Here is a 23,343-nt window from a genome sequence, read left to right on the forward strand (position 1 = left end):
CTCAGCTCAGATTCCAGCATGACCATTCCCTGCCACACCTTGACTGTCCCTGCCAGTTACACTTACCAACTCTGGCTGAACCTGAGGAACTGAGCATTAGTGGGGAAGATCACATAACAGTGTTAATTAGCTTCTCCGAAAACGCACTCAAGCTTCATATATGAGCTCAACATTGTCCATAAATCTTATCAAGTCTTTCAAGTCCTCTTTCCTACTTTCCAGGAGGCTATTTCATCCATTCTATTTCATCTTCAGAATCCAACTTCCTGCTTCTTATCTCTTGACTTTCCTCTTACCTCTTATCTCAAGGCTGTGATCTGAGACCATCTGGTACCAGCTGGGAGCCTCTGCATACTCTACCTCCACAGTTTCAGACCCAAGGTTTCCATTTCACCTTGTACCAACCAAAGGCCTTTTATTTTCTGAGTTCTATCTCCTTTGGCCTTTGCAAGAATTCCACCCCTCAATTTATCTCATAGCTTTTCATCAATTTCTTTCACTGAATTCTTTCTACACATTTGTCTCTCTTCCTAAAAGCACCTCCCTTGACCTCTTTCAGCAATCCCTCATTCTTCTGCTCCTTTTAGTATCAAAATATCTGAAAAAAGTCAACCATTCTCACTGGTTCAACTCATTGACTGCCTCATCGACAATTTCTTTGTGCTGTTGGACCACTTCCATCAGTGTGCAACCATTTGTTCATCCTGGTACTTTGGTCCGACCCTCAGCAAGCCCGGTGACAGCCTCAGGATTGCCGAGCCTGGTCTCCCGTGACCTGTTCTTCCTAGCTGTCCACAGCATTCCACGTGGCTGGCTGCTCCTTCCCACCTGAATCTCTGTGACTCTTCTCCTGGGCTTCCTTTACCTTAGGGGCTGCTCTTTCTCAGTCCCCTTTGCATCTTTCTCTTCATGACCTCCAGGCCCCCTGTTCTTCTGTTTCTAGATGAGCTCACCCAGGTCCATGACTTTAAGGATCATTTATGTGCTGATGGCTCTCAGACTTATAGCTCTGTACTGACCTCTTCCTTGGGCTCCAAAAGCATAGATCAAGCTTGACTTCTCCACCTAGATGACTCAAGCACCTCGAACCCAACATGCTTGGCAATGATTTCTCCATCCTGTACCCACTCTTTGACCTCTCATTAAATGGCACCAACATCTTACTAAGTGGCACCAACATCCGCTCATGGCTAGGATAAAAAGTCCAGGAATTGTTCTCGCTTCTCATGACCTTGATCCCACTGGTCTCCATCTTCACTCTCAATCCTGGCCCAAGCTGCCATACTCTTTCACTGGGAAACCAAAATCATTTTGTAAATGATCTCCCTGTTTCTGTTCCATAGGCAGGGCTGCTCCAGGGAGGGGGACTCTTTGAAGAATCAGTTTCCCACTGTGTAGATGACACAGTTGGTACTAACTGGATTAATTGGATTACCCAAAGGGAGGAGCCTGTGTCCCCTCCTTTCTGTCACATTTCTCTCAGAAACAGCACTTCCATTCAGAAAGCCAGATCAAGTGCCATTAACAAATCGATTCTGATCCATAGCCCAAGCTCTCAGACCTCGGAGCAATCTGGCCAGCCCAGAAGGGTGTGTCTTGGGCCTGGCCTGCTAATAAAGTGGAAACTATGTTGGAGGCAGAGGCGATTACTTTGATGCCTGTCTCTGTCCCTGGAGGGGAGAGGAGTGGGATTTGATTATACCATGGTCTCCTGAGGGAGGAATTAACTCACTCTGGAATGCTAAGTTATTAATTCTCCAGTATCAAGTGAGGTTAGGTCGGGGAGGATAGTCAGCTTTCAACCTCTCTGTGGCCCATACAGCCCCCTATTTAGGACAGCATTCAGCAGGTGCCCAATAATTGGAGAAAAGAATAATGAATTTGGTAAGTGGGAATAAGTCTGGGGCCTGGCATTTTTAATCACCCTTCCCTCTTTTATTTAATAAATGTAACTGTGCCCTGACTATGTTTCTCAGAAATTAAACCAAACAGACAATGTCCCTGTCCTTCTGACCTTACAGGCAGAGGGCAGAGTGCGACGGGGGAAGGCAGATAATCAGCATTCATCAAACGAATGCAAAGCTGTCCTCAGAAAGTCAGCAACAGAATCAAGGTGAGAGAATGGGCCACAGTGACAGAGCATGTGGGAAGGATGCCCAAGGAGGGCCTGGGGCCGGATGCCTGAGCTGAGTTCTGCATGGGGCAAGGAGCCAGCTGACTCTGGGGGAAGACCCTTCTAGAGAGAGAGACCAGAAAATGCAAGTGCCTGTTGTCAGACAGCCAGGCCCAGCACATCTGGCTCAGGCCACCTTCGCTGGATGGCTGTTCTCCTCCTCACCCCAGGGGCAGGGTGGGTGTGTCCCTGCTGGGCAGCGGGCTTTGCCCAGGGTTGGGCTGCCTGCCTGGGTATCATCCTTCCCTCCAACCTTTCTCACTCATGACATGGGGCTTTGCTCCATTCTCACCTCTTCTAACAGAGCCTTTCACAATCCCACTCTAAAGGGCTGGCTCCCTCCCCTCTCTGAAATCCTGGAGCATGTTTTTGCCGCCTGATGTGGGTCAGCGCTGCTTGTCCCCTGGATGTGAGTCTCCTCCCCATGCCCTGTCTTCCTATTCCCATTATGGGACTGCTCCTGGGTAGAGGTCTCATCCGCTTTGTCTCCCACACTCCACGGGCCTAGCCCAAGGCCCTCAATAACAGGCCTGGAGGGTCTGATTAGATTGCCTAGCCCAGTAAATTTCTGAGGGCCAAACAGACTCACAGAAATCTTGCTTCTCATTTCAGTATCTCTAATGTGGGCAAGGAAGGAGGGCATTTCATTAGCTCCTGAAATAGGACCAGCTTTAGATTTGAAAAGTACTTTCCAGAAGGCTCATGAAAAATTTTCAACAGTATTCCTGGCTTTCCCATGGGAATGCTTGGAGACTTTCTTAAGAGCAGTGCCACAAGATAAAGGGTAGCTTGAAGATGAGGAGTCCCAGGACGGAGAGATCAGGTGATAGAGGTGGCGAACCACTTTCCCAGAGGCAGGCTCCACCCCACACCCCCATTCGATGACAGCTCCCCTAGCCACTCTCAGTGAGCGCCACCCCAGCCCACCAGGAAAACACACCTGCTCACTTGCAGCCAGCCTTCCTCCAGCTAACCCCACCCCTGCCCAACATTCCCAGACATCACCAGTTCTAGCACTGGTTAGTCTCCCCAAGAAGGCCAGATAATGTCAGATGGAACATGAAGGCACAAAAGGTGCCTTCAGCGGCAAGGTACCATGGCTGGTGACAGGGCATGCTGTGGCCCTGAGCTCTCGTGCTATGGCTGATGGGGATGAGGCCCTGGCCCGACCCCAGAGGAGGGAAAGCCGATGGGCATGAGCATGAGATGGGCATGGAGAGGCACTGGGCACTGTCGCTGACCTTTCACGAGGATTGTCCTGGCCTCGGCCCACTCGCTCCTCCCGTCAGACGTCAGCAGGCCAATTGGAGGCAGGCGCTCCTCCTCGTTGGAAGCCATTTTGACTATCTTTCTCAACTGAGTGAACAGATCCCCCTCACTGAGACGGCGGAAATTAATGACAACATCCAAGACAAAGAACTGTGGGGGAAACAGGTCAAACACGTCACTGGTTGGGTGGTCCATGGCACCAAGCCTTCACTCAGCCTTCACAGGTGAGCCTGGGATAGGGATGCTCAGGCCCCGGGTTCTCAAGGTGTTTAGTGGTTCTCAGTTTAGGCACCAACCCAAGGCTGTTGACTGTGCTGGATTCCACGCTGCCCCCAATCAAAGAAGACAACCTAAAACTTAGCCAAAAGAAAATGTGCTTTTATGGTTCACAGAATCCATCATGTTTGCGAGGAATGGCGTATAAATTGGCACAGCTACGTTGGAGGGCAGTGTCTATCGAAACTAAAAATGTGCATAGCTATGTCTAAGCAATTGCACTTACAAACACATATTTTAGCCTGAGGCTTAGAGAAACATACCCACGTATATTGGAAGACATGAGGAATGTGCCTCTCGGCCTTGTTTGCAATAGAAAAATCATAGCAAGAGCCTCACTGTTCTCCAGAAGGGGAATGGCTAAGTGAAATGTAGTGTATATGTCTGGGACATGTGTACCCAGCTGTTAAAAAGGGTGAATTCGCAGCAAATAGAACCACAGGGATGAGCCACTGCTGAGTGGAGGAAAAAAGCAAGCCAGCAATCATATGCAGAGGAAGATTGGAAAACCAACACACATCATGCGTGCATGTGCATCTACACATGTGTACCTGCATGTGCTTTGTAGCACATGTGGTTCTGTCATTTTGTGCTTTTGACTATCTTTCTCAACTGAGTGATTGAGAAAGTGGTTGAGAAACTGAGTGGTTCAGCCCTGTGGTTCTGTCATTTTGCAGCTTTGAAGGCTAGAGCCTTGGGCTTTGTGAAGGGTCTATGTATTCCCAGACCCAGGTCAAGATACCCTTTTCAGCTGATTAACATGAGTACCTTGTTTTTCCTTCCCTCCCAACCCCTCAGCAGCGTCTGTATGGCCTGGTCCAGTGCAGAGGCCCAGAGCATGTCTGGAAGGGGTGGATACTGTGGCCCGTGGGAGCTGGGAAATAGTGGGCTTGACTTTTGAATGAAGATGGAGAAACATCCTCGGTCTGTGGCCAACGTGTCAGATGGGCTGCAAGGCCTCCTATTTGGCCTTTGAATTTAGGAACAGAGGTCACAGCTGCCCTCAGATGTCAAGCTTCCACAGAGCTCCCAACTTACTACAAATGTGAGGTGAGCCCAAGAAGATCACACTGTAAAGCAAGTCCCAGGGGAGTCCCTGGGATGGTGGCCAAACTTGGGTTTTAGTAAAGCAAAAATAAAAAACTGTTTGTCAGAGGAAATATTTATGTGAAGCTCAATATAGGGAATATATAGTGTGGTGGGCACTGGGAAGAGGTCAGGAGCCCTCATGCTCAGCCTGTCCCCCAGGCCTGTTGGCTCTGTGGAACCCAATCTGAGGACCTGAGCTGCAGGGGGTAGAGCGTGACCTTGGGGCACTGACCAGACCTGGGTGTCCTTCCCACTCTTGGACAGATCACTTAACTTGTCTGAGTCTCATGTCCTCATCTGTCACACGGAGATCCTAAGGCCCCCTCTGCAGGATCACTGTGAGGATTAAGTGGAATGAATACATGCTAAGTGCTGAGCCCACAGGCTGGCACATGAAAGATCCTAGTTGTTAGTCTGTAACACTGTCTATCTGTGTGTGGTCTCCAGTAAGGTCAGGGCCTGCGTGACTGCATGGAAAAGAACAGATGTACAGGTGGAGGGTCTCGATTGTGACCCTCAGTGCATCAGGGCTAAAGTGAGAGTCCAGTGAGGATATTCTCAGACTGATGGCTCTCATTCTTAGAAGCCAAGTGGTGGAGAGACATGGGACTGACTGGAAGTAGGAAACTCACTTTGGAGACACAGTGCCCCACCTCCCTGTGTGACTCAGGGAAAAAGGCTGAGCACCCTCGAATGCGAGCACATAGCCACTGGGTGCCCTGTGCTCTCCCTCACCAAGACAGACAAGGGGCTGCTTACCTGGTTGCAGCAGGCCACGATGACGTGCTCGGGCTCTGGCATGATGCTGCTGTTCTGGGCCACCAGCGTGTCCTGGGTATGGCCGGGGAGCCGGTAGGAGGAGAAAAGCCCATAGTATTGCCTCATACAAAGGGGCTGCCCTGACAGCTGGCCTTTGGCACAGTCAGTGGGAATGGAATGGCTGAAGGAGAGGAGCGGGAAGGGAAGATGCCACGAGGGAATGGCAGGGGTTGAGGGGAGACAGAAAATGGGTTTTATTATAACTTGATCAGGAAAAATGGGGCGCAGAACCAAGAATTGCATCACAATGGCAGTTGCAGAGCTCAATTATCTTTTTAAAGTAGTGGAGGGCTCCATTTCCACAACCCATGGAGACCCTCAGAATTTTCTCAAACCTCTGTCTCACACACAGCGTGTGCAAGCCTTACCAGTTAGCCTTCTGCACCTTCACTTAGGCTGATCTTCTCTCAGCATGCCTTTGCCCTAACCCCAGCACTCAACTGTTCTATTCAGAAAACTCCTTTCCCTTCTTCAAGAGCCTACTCCTTTATCTTCACTTTTAGAAGCCTCCTCTGAGGTCAACTCAAGAAGTTCATTTTCCCTGTGGTCTCAGCATGCCTTGTTTCTATCCTTCCTCTCTCCCTTCCTTTCTTCCATTCATCCACCCATCCATCTATCCATCATCATCCATACATTTACCATACATCCACCACCAAACATTCATCCCCCATTCACTCATCAATCTACCATCCACCCTTTATCCACCATCCATCCATCCTTCCATCCAACCTTCCATTCACCCATCCATCCACCAGGCATCCATCCATCCTTCCATCCACCCATCCATCCACCAGGCATCCATCCATCCTTCCATCCACCCATCCATCCACCAAGCATCCACCCATCCTTCCATCTACCATCTACCCATTCACCCACCATTCACCCATCTATCCACCATCCATCCATCCATCTATCCATCCAACCATCCATTCACCCATCCATCCATTCATCCATCCTTCCACACTTTTAGCCAACAAATATTTGTGAAGCATCTCCTCTGTATAGGCCAGACACCATTCTGAGATGTGGGGATATGGCAGCCAATAAGACATGAAGCTCCTGCTCTACTGGGGTGTAGGTCCTGGGATGTGTAGGTGAAGAGTAGACCACAAGCAGCAAACTGGGGAACTTTCAGGTTTTCAGGTAGTGGGACAGAGTGTTGGCGGGGGTGGGAGATGGTGACCAGGGGGCAGTCTCACTGAGACAGGTTGATGGAGCTGTGTCCCATGGCACGACAGCTCAAAGTATGAGTTTTGCACTGAACTGCTGTGACTGACTCACGACTTGGTGTAATGCCTGAACCCAGAAATGTCTGTAGTAATGTGATGAGAATTTTTTGTCTGTTGAATCCAATAATAAAACATTTGGTCTCATATTTAGTATCGTTTTTCTAGTAATCCATTTTTTGTTGTTTTACACAAATTTTACAAAATGAAAGAAAATATATTGGTCTTTCCCAGAGGGAGATTGAGAAGCACTGGTCAAAGGCAGAGAGAAGCCAGTAGGGCTGAGGCCCAGAGAAGACATGGCCAGAGAGGTGGACGGGCCAGGTCCTGTAGGGCTGCAGTGGCGGTGGGGAGGAGCTGTCACCGTATTCTTGGTGCAGTGAAAACCCTCAGGAGGCTTTAGCACACAGGGGCATGATTGGGTTTACATTTTGTTTTTTTTATTGACCCTGCTTATATGGGGAGAATGGACTGAAAGGTGTCACAGGAAGAGCAAGGAAGGAGGCTGTAGCTGAGAAGGAAAGTGACCTCTCACGGGGGCAGCTGGGAGGCAGGAGGGAGCTTGGGGACATGGTAGGGAGGGAGAATGACCACATCTGAGCACCATAGGTTACTTGAGGGTGCAAGGGAGAAAGCAGAACAAGCACAGGAGACTTCTAGGTTCCCAGACTCACCAACAGGGCGTGCACTGGTGCACTGACAGATGGCTCGACAAGGTGAGGGGCGAGTTGGGGAGCAAGGAGAGAGAGGCAAAGCTCTCCTGGGCTCATTTGCAATGACTGAGAGACACCCCGGGGGGATGGCTGGGGCTTGGATGAGTGAGTGTGGGACTCAGGGGAAGAGCACAGCTGTATTTTTTGTCTATTTATGTGACTATCTCGCCCAATAGTCTAAGGACGCTTGAGGGAAAGATGAGGCCTTATTTCTCTTCATCTTCCCAGCATAACTATGTTGCAAAGTGAATAAGTGAATGAATGAATGAATGAATGAATTAAAGGTTCAAACAGGCACTCAGGCAAAAGTTCTCGATCATTGGACATGGGAACCTCCACATGGATATGCATGGGTATTCATGTCTGTGTGAGTGTGCACACGCACATGTGAAAGTCTGGGATCAAAAGGAAAGTGATGTCTCACAAGGGCAGTCAGTGATGAATGGGTACCAAGTCCCCAGGCCCAGCGAGAAAAATGCTGTTTGAAAACAGAGACAGGACAGTGAGCTGGAGGGGTGAGTTCTGGGAGGAAATAGAGGGCTGTCCACGAGGAAGGGAGAGAACAGAAGATACACCATGAGGGGACAGCAGCCCAGGGTTTAGTGATCCATGGCATTTAGAGAGCAGTGAGCAGAGCGTCCATGAGCACGTGGTGCAGGAATGCCCTGGACAGCATGAGCTGCTCCACCCTGAGAGCATGGGAGCCCTGCCTACCCCTCTCCAGAGGGAACAGCCCTAGAGGGGATGTGGGTCTGGTCCTCTGTCACAAGGCTGAGTAAAGACTGAGATGGATCAAGTTGAGCAGAGAGTGAAGTTTGCCTGTTGTCCCCTCTTTGCTCTGTCACCTCCCAGCTGTGTGATCATGGACAAGTTACCTAACCTTTCTGAGCTGTAGCTTCCTCATCTGTGCAAGGTATGCTTCTTTGGGCCTCTCTCTCTTATTCCAGCTTCTAATGCCCTTATAGCCTCTACCTTGAGATACTTGGGTCCTCCAGACCCTCTTACTCTCCCTGTTGCTCACAGACACCCTCCTGCTCTCCCAAGCTCAACCAGGAGAGGTACTTGAGCAGCCTTCTCTATCTGTCAGAACAGCCTCGTGTCCATGAGCTTGGTGGAATTGAGGACAATCCCACCTAGAAGCTCCGGCTAGGGAGACCATTCCCCTAGGGGGCAAAGCAGAACTCCCCATCACCTTACTCTACCAACTCTTCCTTCCCTGCCTACCGATGTGTTCTCCAGCTACAAATGAATTCATGCCACCTGGGCACTTACGTGTGGAGGGAGGAGGCATTTTTAAAAGATCAAGGAAGGATGGTGCTTACCCCAGGAAAAGGAACAGTTAACAGTCAGGCCAGCTGGGTTAAAGGTCATTCTGATGGTGAGGGAGTAGGTAGGGGCCGGGGGACTCCTGCTCTTTGCCAGGAACCAGGAATGGGAATACAGAGCTGGAAAAAGACAAGGTCCCTGCAAAGGAGATGACGCATAGGCAGACTGTGCTGTAACAGGGCACCACCTCCCCAGTCCTACCTGTCCAGCAGGGCCTTGTAGCTGAGTACACCAGAGATGAGGCTGGCTGCAAACCTGCAGGGAGAAGGGAGTCCTGAGCCCTTCTTCCCAGGGCCTGGCTCCCTCCCTCCCTCCCTCCCTCCCTCCCTTCTGCCTTCTTTCCCGCTTCCATCTTCCTTCCATTTCCTTCTGCTTCCCTCCTTTCCCTCTCCCCAGCCCCCAACAAACACTGTGATCCCCGGCTGCAGTGTGCACTAATCAGATGTGGTTGCACCCCACAGCCCAATGCTGTGAGCCCACCACAAGCCTTGGATTCAAAATGGTTCTTTGGTGAGAACTGGGGGTGGAGCAGCTCTTGGGTAGAGGAGAGGGAACTGGAATCACCTTGAAGAGGAGGAGGAGCGGAGAGGGAGAAGGAAGCCAGGAGAGGCCACAGAGCAGGCAGGAAGGGGCGGATGGTGAAGGGGCTGGACAGGGCGGGACCCCCAGCCTTGTGAAAAATTGTGTCCCCGGAAAAGCCGGTAATTTGGTCCCCTTCCCCCCACCCCCAAGTACTAGTGAAAAGGAAATCAAGTGCTGGGGGAAAAACACCAAGAACTGAGCTGAGATCATCCCAGGATGCTGGACCTGGCTTAATTGCACCCAGAGAAAAATACCCCCTCAGATGAAATTGCAACAGCTGTTTTCAGAAGTCATTCATCTGTCCCTGCCTTCCTTCTACCCTGGGGAGACCCCAGCTACAATGGGAGGGGAGGATTGCCACCTGGTAAGATGGAGGTGGGGGGTCTTCCCGGCAAGGCTGAGCCCTGTGAAGAAGTGAGGTGGGCCCTGCCTCTTTTCCTTGGGCCACTTTGGCCTGCCCTCCCTCTAAACTATCCCCAGCATTTGCCTCACTCAGGTCTTAAGACCGGACTCTGAGAGACTCCAGCAGGGAGACCCTTTTTCCCTGCCCCCATCCTCCATTGTCATAAGTGGCCCAGAGGCCCTTCCAACGGCTCAGTGAGCTCTGAAATTGCAGCAGATGGCACAGGCTCTGGCTGCTGGCAGGGAGGAATTGTTTCTACCCTTCTGGGACCTCTGTTTAGAGCTGGAGGCTCTGGAGGAAAGCAGAGGCCCCCTCAGACAGCCTGGGGCAGTGTATCCCAGGGACAAGTACTGGTGGGGTCCAGGGACACACGCCTCCTCCCAGGGCCTCAGGTGGAGGCCCTGGTGACATTTGGACCCATCACCTCCATGAGTGTCCAGTCCACTGCAAGATAAATATGGACTAATGCTGACCATGTGATTGTCACTTGAGTGCAGCTACACCTAACCTGGCTCCTGACCTGATGGCCCAGACATCCACTGTCTCGGGGCATTTGGCCCCAGGAAGCTCAGCGGAAGCTCCGGCTTTGGCCTTTCTTTGCTGGCACTGGGGCAAGGGCCCCTGCCTCGGGTGGGTCCCTAGGGTATGAGCTAGGATCCCCAAGGCCTCACCTCAGCTGGTCGTCGGTGCCAGGGAAGTGCTGCCGAGCAAAGATCACGGCAGGGCTGGAGTTGACGGGCAGGGCCAGACGGTTGTTGAGATACATGTCATTCAGCCAGTACTCAGACACCTGCAGGGAGGGCAAGGAAGGCTGTCACACCCCTACCAAGCAGGCCCATCTTGACAGCCCTGAGACAAAATCAGGACCCTTCACCAGAGCATTAATATACTTCTTCCACAAACACACGCTGAACCCCAGGTATGTGTCAGAGCCTGGGAGCTCCCCAGTCACCAGGCCTGTCCTTCCCCTTTGCCCCTTCCATCTCCTTTCTTCTGTCCCAGCCCCCATCATGGTGGTTTGGTGCTACATTGCTGTCCTCTGCCTGTCCTTACGGGTTTCTCCTTCCTGTCTTTCACCCCCTCTGCTTCCCAATGCGATCTCTGTCCCCTGTTTTTGTCCCTGGTTTGCCCCCCTCTTTCTCTATCCACATTTCCCATCCCTCACCTTGTCTGTTTCTCACCCTTGTCCCTTCCTGTCCCCCAGTCCATACCACCTGCCTGTTCCCATTCCTGTCCCCATCCCTGTCCCTCGTCTCTTCTTCTGCCCTGCTATTGTCCCCTATATGCCTCTCACTGAAATCCCTCTGTCTCTAGGTCTGCCTCCTACCCGTCTTCTACGGGTTCCTGGTCAGCCCCTCTTACCCAGTTGGCTGTCTTCTCCTGTCGCTCCAAGAGTTTCTGCTGCAGGGTCTCACCGAGGCCACCAGGGGCCCCGAACCGCTGTACAATGGCCTGGCTCTTCCTGAACTGCTCCTCGGGCACCAGGTGCCGCATGCACTGCAGGTACGTGGCCAGAGTTTGCTGCAGGGGGGGCACGGGCAGTTTGGGCAGCCCCTGGAAGACAGGGTTTATAGTGTGCCTCTCATATGTGCGCCCCATGCCTGTCCCCAGGTTGGTTCCTAGTATCTGTGTCGTTCTGTCCCTATCCTTGTTCTCTGTCCTGCGACCTGTCCATTTCTAGGGCTCAGCTCAGAAAAATTCCTGTTCGGTGTCCCTGATCTCATTGTTCTCTGCCCCCAGAAAGACAAAGTGCAGAGAAAAAGACCAGGATATTGGCACCAGACAGACCTGGGTTTGTACCCTCACCCTGCCACTGACCAGGTCTGCAACCTTGGGCAAGTCATCCTCCCTCTGTGCCTCAGTTTCTTCCTCCATAGAACGGGATTAGTAACCCCTGTCTCTCATAGGATCAAATAGATAATAGATATGAAAGTGCTTATAAGCCATAAAGGATGGATCTAAGATGAAATAGTGCTGTTATTGATGTTGTTGGCTGCTGGTCACTCTTAATTTAGAGATTGTTCCCAGCTAGGGTTCCTGAATCTAATTGATCTCTGGACCTAAGGGTGCACTCTTACAGAGAGATTTGGAAGGATAAAAGATGGTTTTGGATGAGAGACATAATTCAGTGCCACCCTAATGACTGGAATTCTGCAAGATGGTTCCTTGGAAGGTGATTCATGCCCTGAGCATCATCTAAGTGCCTTTTACTTATAAAACCCAGGCAGGGAGTTTTGTTTCATGTGGGTGTTAGGGGCAGGGGTGGGGATGCAGTGGATGCCCTTCCTCTCCGAAGCCCTCCAAACCTCTATTCCTCATCCGGAGGACATAAATAACAATTCCTACCTCAGAGAAACAATTGGCCTCAAATAAGCACATCTAAAATATTATGACCTCGATGTCTTATCCTTTCAGAGGAATTCCCAAGAGGAAACCCGTCCTCTTTGGGAGCCGCAAAGTATGGCTAGAGTCTGGGAAGAACACCACCCCCACCCTGCCCTGCCTCCCAGTTCACCAGCAGCGTTCACCACAGAAGGCTTCTGTGTGACTTCGTTTTGTGACTTCCCATTTATGAATGAGGAAACTGAGTCCCAGAGAGTGGAGCGGCTAGTCCAAGGTCACACAAAAATCTGATGGCAGAACTGGGAGGTAAATTCAGCCTTCCATGTCCACTCTGCTTCTTTCTCCTGGGTCGTTCTCTCACTTCCTTTTCACTCCCTTTTCCATTCCTTTCCTTTTCGTTTTTTTTTTTTTTTTTTTTTTTTTTTTTTTAAACAGTTTTGCTCTTGCTGCCCAGGCTGGAGTGCAGTGGTGTCGCCGCTCACTGCAACCTCTACCTGGTGGGTTCCAGAGATTCTCCTGCATCAGCCTCCTGAGTAGGTAGGATTACAGGCATGCGCCACCACACCCTGCTGACTTTGTATTTTTAGTAGAGATGGGGTTTCTCCATGTTCGTCAAACTGGTCTCCTGACCTCAGGTGATCCACCTACTTTGGCCTCCCAAAATGTTGGGATTACAGGCGTGTGCCACCATGCCCAGCCCTTTCCTCTTCTTGTCCCTCACTTGGCCAGTGACAATAGGAAGGTGGAACTTTTAATAATATGGGTTAAGTTGTACAGTTTCTTTTCCTGTAAAGTGAAGGTAGTAAGCCTTACCTCTCATAGGATTAAAGATCTAATGCATGTGAAAGTGCTTACAAGCCATAAAGGATGGCTCTAAGATGAAATTGTCCTGTTATTGATATTGTTGGCTGCTGGTCACTCTTAATTTATAAATTGTTCTCAGCTGGGGCTCCAGAATCTAATCTCCAGGTTAGATTCTGGACCTGAAGGGTATACTTTTATGAAGTTATTTGGTAGGATAAAAGGTGGCTTTGGATGAGAGACAAAATTCAGTACTGCCCTAATGACCAGAATTCTGCAGATGGTTCCTGGGACACACTGGTGGACACAGTGAGGTGCCTTCCTGCAGGGGCTTCTCCTCTGTGATAAGTTTCCATGAGACAGCAAAGGTTTCCTACCTGTAGGCTGTGGAGTGAAGGGGCCCCTTAAAAGCACCTCCTTCTCTGTCCCTGCTGCTGATTGATGAATGACGGCCCTCTGCCTGTCTGATCCTGCCTGATCCTGCCTCTATAACCAACATTCTGTAAGGTGGTTCCTCGGAGGATGATTCATGCCCTGAGCATCATATAAGTCCCTCCTACTTATAAAACCCAGGCAGGGAATTTTGTTTCATGCGGGTGTTAGGGGCATTATTCACTTCTCTGGCAGGGGTGGGGTGTCAGTGCCAACTCCGGGCTGCTCCTGCCCTGGGGAATGACGTGAGGACCGGTACGGGCAGCATCCCAGGCTGCCCTGCCCAACCCCAGCTAGCTAGGTCCAAGCCCCCCACCCAGCTGCTCTGGTTCCTCCATCTCTTGTGGTGGGGAGCAGTCTGTGTGATGGGTGGGTAGGTGAGCACCAACAGAAAGCCCAGCCCAGTTAGTGGTCTGGCCAAAAGGGCTTGCAAGTCTAGCTAGAGCCTCTGCCAGACACTGCTCCCCATTCTTCCCGGCTTTGACAGTGCGCTGCAACTTAGCCTGGCTAACAGGGAATCAGCAGTGCGTAAAAGGGAATAAAGCAGGAAATCTCAGCTCAGACATCTAGGCCCACCGCCCCGCCCCCCACCCCCAGGCTCCTCCCCAGACTCGCTTGGACTTCTGGCCCTGTACTAAGGAAGGTCTTTGGACCTGGGAGTCTCAGGTCAATACTTCAAAACTCCATGTTTCCTGGGCAGTTCATGTGAATCAGGTCCTGGGCTGGACTCCGAGATGATGGAGAAACAGAGCCTGCTCTTAAGGTCGCCACAGCCCAATGGGGTGGGTGGGGGAGCATCCCAGTGGACCAGAGGTGACAACAGATGTTTGTCAGCTGTAGAGGTCAGGGCAATGGAGTGAGCAACTTCTTGGGAAGAAGCCAGAAAATTCTGTTCAGGGTTTCAAATGAGGGCTGGGGGAAAGCGGGGGACGAGTGGCAAAAAGACAAGTGTGGTTCTGCAAACACATGCAGCAATCGGAAATCAGGTGTGACACTCTGTCACCCGAAGGCTGGCTGCAGTGGGAGGGAGGATACCTGCCCAGGGAGGGTGGCATTATCTCAGGCCAGTGGAGAACATGGCACTTAAGGCTCCAAGCCTGAACTAGGGACTCCAGCTGGAGCTGGACTTGCAGGGCTTGGAGTAGGAATTCAGCCCTATCCTAAGGCAAAATCACTGGACTTAAAGCTAACAGAAGTGGAAGCTGGGATGAAGAGAGGATTATGGAAAGTGCCTAGCTTAGTCTGGGGATTTGGAAGTTTAGCTCTCAGCATTCCCTTGGTACCCTGAGACCCCTCTCAGCTCCTCCAGGCCCTTCTGGGATCCTCAGCAAGCTGGGGGCAGGGCTATAGCCTAGACCTCATGCCAAGAGAGGGCAGCGCTGTGGCCAGGCAAATGCTGGGGGCTGGTCCCACTCAGGACTGTTCTGGAAGCAAGGGCATGTGGGTAGGGAAAGCAGGGTTGAGAGAGAGAGAGCTCCAAAAGTCACTCACAGACTCCTCCTCACTGCTGGGAGTTTTTGCTGCCATCTTATGGGGGACCTTTTCCAGGATGGGCATCTTGGTGAGTCCTGGTCCAGGGATGCAGAGGCGTAGACCTGGGGAGCAAGAAGTGGGAAGCATCAACACGGCAGCCACATAGGCCTGCCACAAACCCTTCACCTCCCACCACTGGACCCACACCCCCGCCCCATGAGGAGGCCAGAGCCTGACAGCTGTGTATAAGGGTCTCATTGCAGGCCTGGTCCCAGTGTCGACTTCCAGCTGTATGTGCTGACCACAGTGTTCTCTCTGGACCCCCATATGGGAGAAGTGAGGGTCTGCTCTCACGAGGCTGTTGGCACCCAAGGCCAGCTGACCACCCCAGGGCAATTCAAATTGGCAAGGGTCGCTGGCAGTGTTGGCTTTGTTCCTGCCTGGAACCCAGTAGATAAGTACTTTGCTGATCAAACTCTTTCCCACTAGCTTCTCAAGAGTAAGACCATACCTGCTGTGCTCAGTGCTTCATCTCTGGGGCCTGGCCTGGAGTCTGGTGTGGAGTAGGGTGTATTCCTTCAGTCAATTGGCCAAGGGAAAGGAATGCATGTGTGGGTGAAAGGATATGTGCATGAATAGCTCTGAGGCCTTTAAGGCCCTGTGCTCAGGATGTATCTGGGCTAATTGGGAGCCTGGCCTGTGGCCAGGGCAGGGAGGACTCTGGAACTGCTGGAGGGGTTGTGATCTAGGTAGTCTTAAGTCTGCAGGCTGCCAGTGTAGATGCTATGGGAATTGGCCAGGGAAGTATGCAGGGAGGCTGGGCAGCCAGGGCCCCTAAGGGTCACCTGCTTTAGTCTGGGGAGAGGCAGATTAATTTTGAAGGTGCAGTAGAAGTGAGCCAGGCCAAAGAGGTCAAAGGCTGTTATTATAAGGCTGTGGGTCACCGTTGCTACACTCTGAGAGCCCTCTGAACCTGTGTACAAGCACATACCCATGTTTTCCACCAGTGCACCTCCTGTTCTCTCTAGAGTCTAAAGTCACATTTTCTTTATCCAGTCTATCATTTGGATTGGTTCCAAGTCTTTGCTATTGTGAACAGTGTCACAATAAACATACTTGTTCATGTGTCTTTATAGTAGAATGATTTATAATCCTTTGGGTATATACCCAGTAATGGGATTGCTGGACCAAATGGTATTTCTGTTTCTAGATCCTTGAGGAATCACCACACTGTCTTCCACAATGGTTGAACTAATTTATGCAACCATAAAAAAGAATGAGTTCACGTCCTTTGCAGGGACATGGAAGAAGCTGAAAACCATCATTCTCAGCAAAGTAACGTAACAGAAAACCAAACACCGCATGTTCTCACTTGTAAGTGGGAGTCGAACAATGAGAATACAGGGAGGGGAACATCACACACTGGGGCCTTTTGGGGGATGGGGGGCTATGGGACAGCATTAGGAGAAATACCTAATGTAGGTGACAGGTTGATGGGTGCAGCAAACCACCATGGCACATGTATACCTATGTAACAAACCTGCACGCTCTGCACATGTACCCTAGAACTTAAAGCATAATAAAAATAAAAAGTCTAAAGCTGATGTTTAGCTCATTTCCCCGCCCCTCTCCCCATTCAACACCACCCCTACCCAGAGGCAAGCATGGCCCAGATATGGGCACATGGCAGGGTTGTTGCCAGGAACAGAGTCCAGAAAGATGGATGAACCAGGCCCAAGGATGGAGGAGCCTGGGGCTGCCTTGCAGTGCTAGGCAGAGAATGTAAAGCCCTTGCTGGCACAGTGCAGTGGCACTCTCAACTGGCTGGTCCCCAAGCCTACCAGTGTTGTGGGTTCGTAGGGGCTGCCCCCAACTGCAAAGTGATTGAGGTGGCATCCTGGTGAGGATTCACTGGAGCATGGCAGTCTTTTGAGGGGACAAAAAGGACAAGGTCAGGTTGGTTGCCCTACAGAAGATGCAGCCAACGCCTCCTCTTGCTCTGGCTGGGAGCCCTGCTGATTCGGGAGACACTAGTCAGGTTTCGGGGACCCTGAGCTGGTAGAATAGGGCAGAGCGGGGCAGATGGTTTCCTGGAGGTCCCACCTGCCAGCTCTTCTTCCTCCATCACTCCTGGGTGGGTGCCAGGAAGATGTATGTGTGGATATGTCTGTCTGTTTTGTGCCTCCCACCCATGCTCCTGCCAGCCTGGCTTTCCAAGGGCTGCCTGCTCTGCTCTGAAGGTCCACCCCAGTCTGGCCGGTCATGACAGGCTGTCTTCAGCTGTGACCTGGCTCAGACTTGCCACCAGCGGCTGCTCCTCCTTCCCACCCCCCTGCTCCCGGGAAGGTCTGGAGAGAGACCGGTGCGAACCGGCAATTCGGGCGAGTTGGGTCGGATCCGCGGACCCTCCGACTGGACACAGAAAGCGCAGACCTGGGCACTTAGCAGATGCTGGGCCAAGTGAAGTGAGAACATGCGCTTGGAGTCCCGAAGCCCAGATGGTCAAGCCTCCCCAAGTCCAAGCACCAAAGCAGCTCAATCCCGCAGTTTCCTAGTGACCCCCGACGGCCGCTGCCCCTGCTGCGCAGGACTCGGTCGGACTCCGCCAGTCCTGGGGGCTCTCGGCCCGGGTGCTGTCCCTGGATAGAGCCCTTGACAGCCGCCCTCGCTCCCCGCCCCGCTCCCGGCACCGCGCTGGCCAGCCCAGCCCAGCCCAGCCCAGCCCTTCTCACCTGCTCTCCTCGGCTCTGCTGCCTCGGCCGCCGCTGCACCGCACAGCTCAGGACTATGGGCGGGGGTGTGAGCCGGAAGGGGTGCGGGGCGTGTCAGCAGCGCAGGGTGGGGGCTGCCGCCTGGGTTCCCGGCAGAGCCTCCGACGTCGCCTGGGTCCCCGCGGCCACCCGACTGGAGAAAGCAAGCTGGCCGCACTTCTCTCCTTCCTCTTGTTCCTCCTCCCTCCCCTCTCTCCCATTTCCTCCCGCCCTCAACACCCCCCTTTTTCTCTCTTCTTCTCGGTCCTCAGTCCCCCATCCCTTCCCCTCTCCCTGCTCAGCGATCCCAGCTCCAGGTCTCCAGAATCCACCCAGAGAGCTTCCCGGAGGAGGTAGGGCAACAAATTTAGGCTCTAGAAGGGGGCACAGAACACTGCCCAGCACATGCCCCCTGCTCATAGCTCAGCCTTCCCCAGTCACCGCACTTCCCCAACCCCATTATGCCAGCCAAGGTGCTGCTGCTCAGAGTCCTGGAGAGGGTTAGGTCCGAGGACGTCTCTGCTCTCTGCCCGCCCCCCCATCCGGGCCAGTCTCAAATCCTACTACACCATCTTTCAAAATAATAATAAGAAACAATAACTCGGTTCAATGTCCACTGCAGGACTTCCCTTTCTGTTGCCATCCCATTCCTGCTGGCACTTTGGGGTAGAGAGGAGAGGTGGCGTGCTACAGACTTGGGACCATCCTGGTGGCAGACCTGGGGATGCTTAAGGACTGCGGCAAGAGGCAGACTCTCCTTTCAGACAAAAGCATCCCCCACCCCAGGTAGAGACCCCCACACACAAATAGCACAGACAGACTGACAAAGGCAGACTCCGCCCAGACACACACAGCCCGACTCGCAGACCGAAGACAGACATGCGCACAACAGCAGAGCAGACCCCCACAGACGCAGCTAACACACAGGCGACCCCAACCAGCCGCCTCTTGATGCTAGGATGGGAAGTCTCTGCCTCTGTCATCAGACCACGGTCTCTAGGACATGGGAGTATTGTGCTAACGTTTGCCTGAGGCTCTCAGGGCTGGGACTAAGGATGGGAAACTTTCCTGACAGTCCTGGGCTGCTGCTTTCACTCAGGACAAGGTGGTGGTGGTGGTTGGCACCAGGTTCCACACTTGCATCCCTCCCTTCAAGACTCAGACCCTCAGGGCTGACCCGGACACAGAACACCAACCACCACTCCCCTGCTGCTGTTAGGACAGAGCCTAGTTCTCTGGCGAACACAGGCATCACATCATACATGCATTTCCAGAGGTCGGACCACCAAAGACAGGCCGTTTTTCTTCCTCTGCAGGAAAGCTCAGCTCCTACTCCTTTCTCAAAGCCTGGACTGGGCGGGATGCCGGTCTGAAGGGAAGCTCGGCTCAAGGCCTTAGAGTTCAGTGGCTGGTGTGGGGCGTGTCTTCAAAGGGCGGAGCCTGGCTTGCTCAGCTGGAACGGGTCCTCAGGCTCCCCCGGGTGGCACCCCCAGGCTCTGCGCTGGGCCTGGAAAGGAGGGGTTGTCATGGGTTGAGGGGAGTGGTGCTCCTTGGTGACCGTGGGTGACAGTCTAGCCTTTGTTGTGTTTGCTTCCTTCCTATGCCCTTTTCCAGGTAGAAAAAGAGCTACAGTGTCCTGCATGCTAGTTTGGCTCAGGCCTAGATTGGAACTTGAAGACCCAGTTCACCCTCCCCTTTGCTCTGGCCCTTCACCCACCATGCACTGACCCACCAGTAAAGAGACTCGGCCTCCTGGGACAGACACGGTTTATTGATTTGGGCAGAGGCACCGCGGTGCAGTGGCCCAAGTTTGGCACTGGGAGTAATGGAAGGAAGAACAGACAGATGCAGGCTCTACACAGGGGAGCCCCAGGTGGGGACTGGGGTGGGCGCCTCTTCACTCTGTAAGGAGCGCTCTGGCTTTGCTTGCCTCGGTGCTCCAAGCCCCAATGGACAAGAGAGAGGATATGGAATGGGTCACAAGGAGGGCATTCGGGCAGAAGTCAAGGTTGAGGGGGGGTTGGGGTACTCGCTGGGGAAGGTGGACCCTGAGCCAGAGCTGGCCAGTGCGCTTGCAGAGCAGCCACCTTGACCCCAGGCGGGTGGGTGTACTGGAGGAGGCGTGGGGATGCTAGCTGCGAGTGTAGCAGTAGTTGTAGTCGTCCTCGCACTCGTCAAAAGGGCCAGGCGGGCTGCGAGGTTCGCCGTCCTGGCCAGACACTGGACGCTCACGCAGGCGCACCGCATCGTACAGACCCTGCGGGGGCTCATCAAGCAGCACATCGCGCTCCGAACGGGAGCGCGTCAGGAGGCCCACGTTTCGGAGCAGCAGCAAGACGGGAGCATAGAGCAGGTTGGCCAGGCCCATGCCAAGGCTGAGCTGCTCAAAGCCCAGCGAGTGCACGATGTGGCCCGCCACTATGGGCCCGAGCGCGTAGGCCACCGAATAGGAGATATCGGCGATGGCGTAGACGCTGCCGTAGACTGAGACGTGGCGGACGTCCACCAGGAAGGCGAGCGTGGGCAGCAGCGCTGTGTCGACTAGGGCTATGCCAAAACAGAGGCCGCAGAGCGATACCACTAGTGGCGAGAAGGAGCGGCAGGCAGGCACGAGGCACGAGCTGGCGCCGATCACAGCCAGACCGAGCGCGCCGTACAGCCACTGCAGGTGTGGGTAGCGCGCCGCCAGGCGCACGGTGAGGTAGACGCCCAGCACGTGAGGCACGAAGGCCGGCAGCCAGACCATGCCCATCTCCCACTCGGAAGCCGCCATCGTGTGCTTCATCCACGTGGCAATGGTGGGCTCGAGGAAGGCAAGGGGAATATTACAGGTGGTGAGCGCGCCGGCCACCACGGCAATGTAGGGATCCAGCATGAGGCGGTGGATGGGAGTGCCCACTGGCAGGTTGGCCCGAGCCCGTGCAGCCGCAGAGAAGGGCTTGGCCACCGCCAGGAGCAACAATGCGTCAAAGAGCGACACTGCAGCGAGCACCAGGAAGGGCACGCGCTTTCCGGCGAACTCGTAGAGGATGCCCCCGAAGGGCGGCGCCACCAGGCTTCCGAAGCTAATGAAGGCCAGCGCCACGCCCAGCGCTCGACTGCGCTCCGGCTCCTCGGGGTACTTGTCGGCAATCATGGCAATGCCTGACGTGTCCGCGAAGGCTGAGCCCAGGCCCTGAAGGCTGCGCGCGGCGAACAGCGTGGCGTAGTCCTCGGCGAAGGCGAACATGACCGTGGAGGCGAACATGACGCCAAGGCCGATCAGCAGCGGCACGTCGTAGCTCATGCGGTCGATGAAGGGCCCGCTCAAGGGGTTCACCAGCAGCTGTAGGATAGCCTTGGAAGCAAACAGCACTCCGATTTTCACGTCTTCACTCTCCGTAGGGTAGCGGGGCCGAAGGGCCGTGCCGGCTGGCCACGCAGCCGTCGGGGACGCCGAGGTGTTTGCTGCGTAGGCACTGGCATTGGCCGGAGTGGGCAGCGACAGGGTGGGCTCCCACACCCCAGGGGTCGGGGTGGGGCCCTCGCCGCCCCCGCGCATGTGGGCGATGTAGTCGGGCACGATGGGCACGATGACCATGTACAGCATGTTGTCCAGTAACAGCGCCACGCACACGATAACCAGCACCAGCCGCCGCTGCCGCCGGGGCTCCTGCAATGCCGCGCCCACCGCCTCCGACAGCTTGGTGGCAGCCGCCCGGGCCTGGCCCGCCGGTGCCGAGGGTTCCATGCCCCCACCCAGATGCTCTTCCGAGGACGCCTCCGCTAGGGCCGAGCGCGGGCGTCCCGCAGTGCAGAGACGAGGGCACAGGACTTCGGGGGCGCGGTCCTCGCGGAGCAGACCACCCTGTGCCTCAGGAGGCCGCGGGGCTCATGGCTCAGCGTCCCGGGAAGGGAAAGGATTCCGTCTGGCAAGGCGCTGCCGCTGCTCTTAGCCGATCCCGGGACCCACGGCTGCTGGGCTCAGGGGCGGCCGGGGAGGCGGGCACGCCAAGGGGCCGGGGCCGGAGACTGGGCGCACTGCTCCCCGGGCGCGCCTGGAACAGCCCCAGCCGCGCTGAGAGGCCGCCCGCGCTGGCCGAGGGGCATGCTGCTGCCGCCCGCCAGCCCGCCCGCTAGCCCCACCGCCGTGCTCCCCTCCCCTCGCGTCGGCTCTTGCCTCCTCCGCCGCCTCCTCTTTTTTTTTTTTCTCTTCCACTTGGGGCTGTGACGCGGCGAGTCCCAGCCCCCGAGTGGTGCCCGGGCCACTTGCGTTGCCTATGCTAATACGACGTCGGCGGGGCGGGGGCCGGGGGCGGGGCGTGGTTGGGCAGGGGTCCTCTCCTCAGATGCGCCAGGGCTGGAGGCCCAGGATGGGGTCTCGGTGTGGAAGTCCTGAACCAGCCCTCGGGATGGGTGCTCCTTGCCGGGTGCCGGCCCTCTGCCAGCCCTCTGCCCGACCTCCGCCCACGGTTCTAGGACCCACGGGGTCAGCTCCCGCTCTTCTCCTACTGGGAAGGGGGGCGCGGCAGCAGGTTCCCCGCGGCCCTTCGGGAGAAGAGGGAGCCAGAGGCTTGAGATCTGCGCTTCAGCCTGGACCTCGGCGCACAGCGGGCAGGAAGCCCCCGAGGTGAGCCACCGCTGCGTCCATCTGTTCTCGCAGCTGGATTGTGGAGCCGCGTCTGGAGGAGCGCTGGACATGGACACCCCCAATCCTTTCTCCGACTCCGCCCCCTGGCCCCTTGCACACACACACACCTCCACCAGGATTGGGGGGCGGGGAAGGCTCAGCAACCGCCGGGCTGTTTCTGACCCACCGGACCCTCCGCAGAATTTCTCCGCAGCGAATCCCGGCCCGAGAGCCCTTGGGGACTGAGGAGAGAAGTTACCTCGCCGCTCCCCCCACACTCCCGCTGCCTGGACTCCCCTTTTCCGCTTTAGCGGTCGGGTCCCCCAGCTCCGCCTCTTCCCTCTCCAATGCTGCACCCCCTCCCCACTCTAACTCCTCCCAGGCACTCTGCTCACCCGATCAAGCCCTCCCTCGGCTCTTGCGAGCCTCCGCCTCCTGTTCTACACACTCCCCTATCACTCCTTTTCCAGAGCCTCCTCCAAGTCTCGGGTGGGCTTGGGAGTGACAGTGGCTGGGGTCCTCTCTTGGAACTGTGTGAAACCCTTCTTGGGTGCCGCACCCACTCCCCGGAGAGAGCCCAGCAGCTTTGTTGTCGTCAGAGGCTCCACAGAGGCTCACCTTCCTTCCAAGAGGGCCGCACCCCTTGAGGCGCCCGTGCTCATCTGACAGGCCGAGCTGTGACGCGTCCCCAGAGCAGCGCTGACCCTGGGTGGCACATGGAGCTGGTGTTCCAGTGGGCGGACTGGTGGGATAGAGGCTCCGGGGCGGCTGAGGTTCGAGTGGGGATTGTGTTGTTGAGATTACCGTTTGCTTCTGTCTTCCAGAGTCAGGGGAGCCTTCCCATTTTTCTGGCCTCAAAAGCAAAGCAGCACTAGACACAGATGCTTCTCCCAACGTGCCCCCCCACCCCGCAGGAAGTGCCGCGATGCAGTGCAAACAGTGTGGGCTTTGGAGGCAGACAACCAGAATGGCTCCTAGCTCTGCCACGTACTCATTAGAGTACCTGCAGGGAATTACTTTGCCTCTCTGCCCCTCAGTTACTTTCTTTGTAAAATGGAA

The 23,343-nt window shown here is 54.6% G+C and overlaps 2 protein-coding genes across 2 annotated transcripts in view; both read right to left on the bottom strand.

Annotated features, from left to right (window-relative positions):
* The window catches only part of CHAT (choline O-acetyltransferase), a 52,984-nt gene extending 35,065 nt beyond the window's left edge, over positions 1 to 17,919 (bottom strand). Inside the window, exons 1-7 of the mRNA XM_003929985.3 lie at positions 17,658 to 17,919; positions 14,944 to 15,047; positions 11,239 to 11,430; positions 10,548 to 10,666; positions 9,093 to 9,146; positions 5,567 to 5,747; positions 3,415 to 3,592 (exon numbers count right to left, since the gene is read on the bottom strand). Coding sequence (XP_003930034.3) covers positions 3,415 to 3,592; positions 5,567 to 5,747; positions 9,093 to 9,146; positions 10,548 to 10,666; positions 11,239 to 11,430; positions 14,944 to 15,009 — 790 coding nt within the window. The 5' untranslated portion in view covers positions 15,010 to 15,047; positions 17,658 to 17,919. The remainder of the gene's footprint in view (positions 1 to 3,414; positions 3,593 to 5,566; positions 5,748 to 9,092; positions 9,147 to 10,547; positions 10,667 to 11,238; positions 11,431 to 14,943; positions 15,048 to 17,657) is intronic.
* A 1,506-nt stretch (positions 17,920 to 19,425) lies between these two features.
* On the bottom strand, positions 19,426 to 21,832 carry SLC18A3 (solute carrier family 18 member A3). Its single transcript, XM_003929989.4, has one exon. The coding sequence runs from the start codon at positions 21,403 to 21,405 to the stop codon at positions 19,807 to 19,809; it is 1,599 nt and encodes a 532-aa protein (XP_003930038.1). The 5' UTR covers positions 21,406 to 21,832; the 3' UTR covers positions 19,426 to 19,806.
* Positions 21,833 to 23,343: the final 1,511 nt, after the last annotated feature.

This window comes from Saimiri boliviensis, chromosome 12, assembly GCF_048565385.1.
Source record: "Saimiri boliviensis isolate mSaiBol1 chromosome 12, mSaiBol1.pri, whole genome shotgun sequence".
NCBI classification, from domain to species: domain Eukaryota; kingdom Metazoa; phylum Chordata; class Mammalia; order Primates; family Cebidae; genus Saimiri; species Saimiri boliviensis.

Coding starts and splice junctions, on each gene's coding strand:
- SLC18A3 (XM_003929989.4), bottom strand. CDS start 21,405: ATGGAACCCTCGGCACCGGCGGGCCAGGCCCGGGCGGCTGCCACCAAG.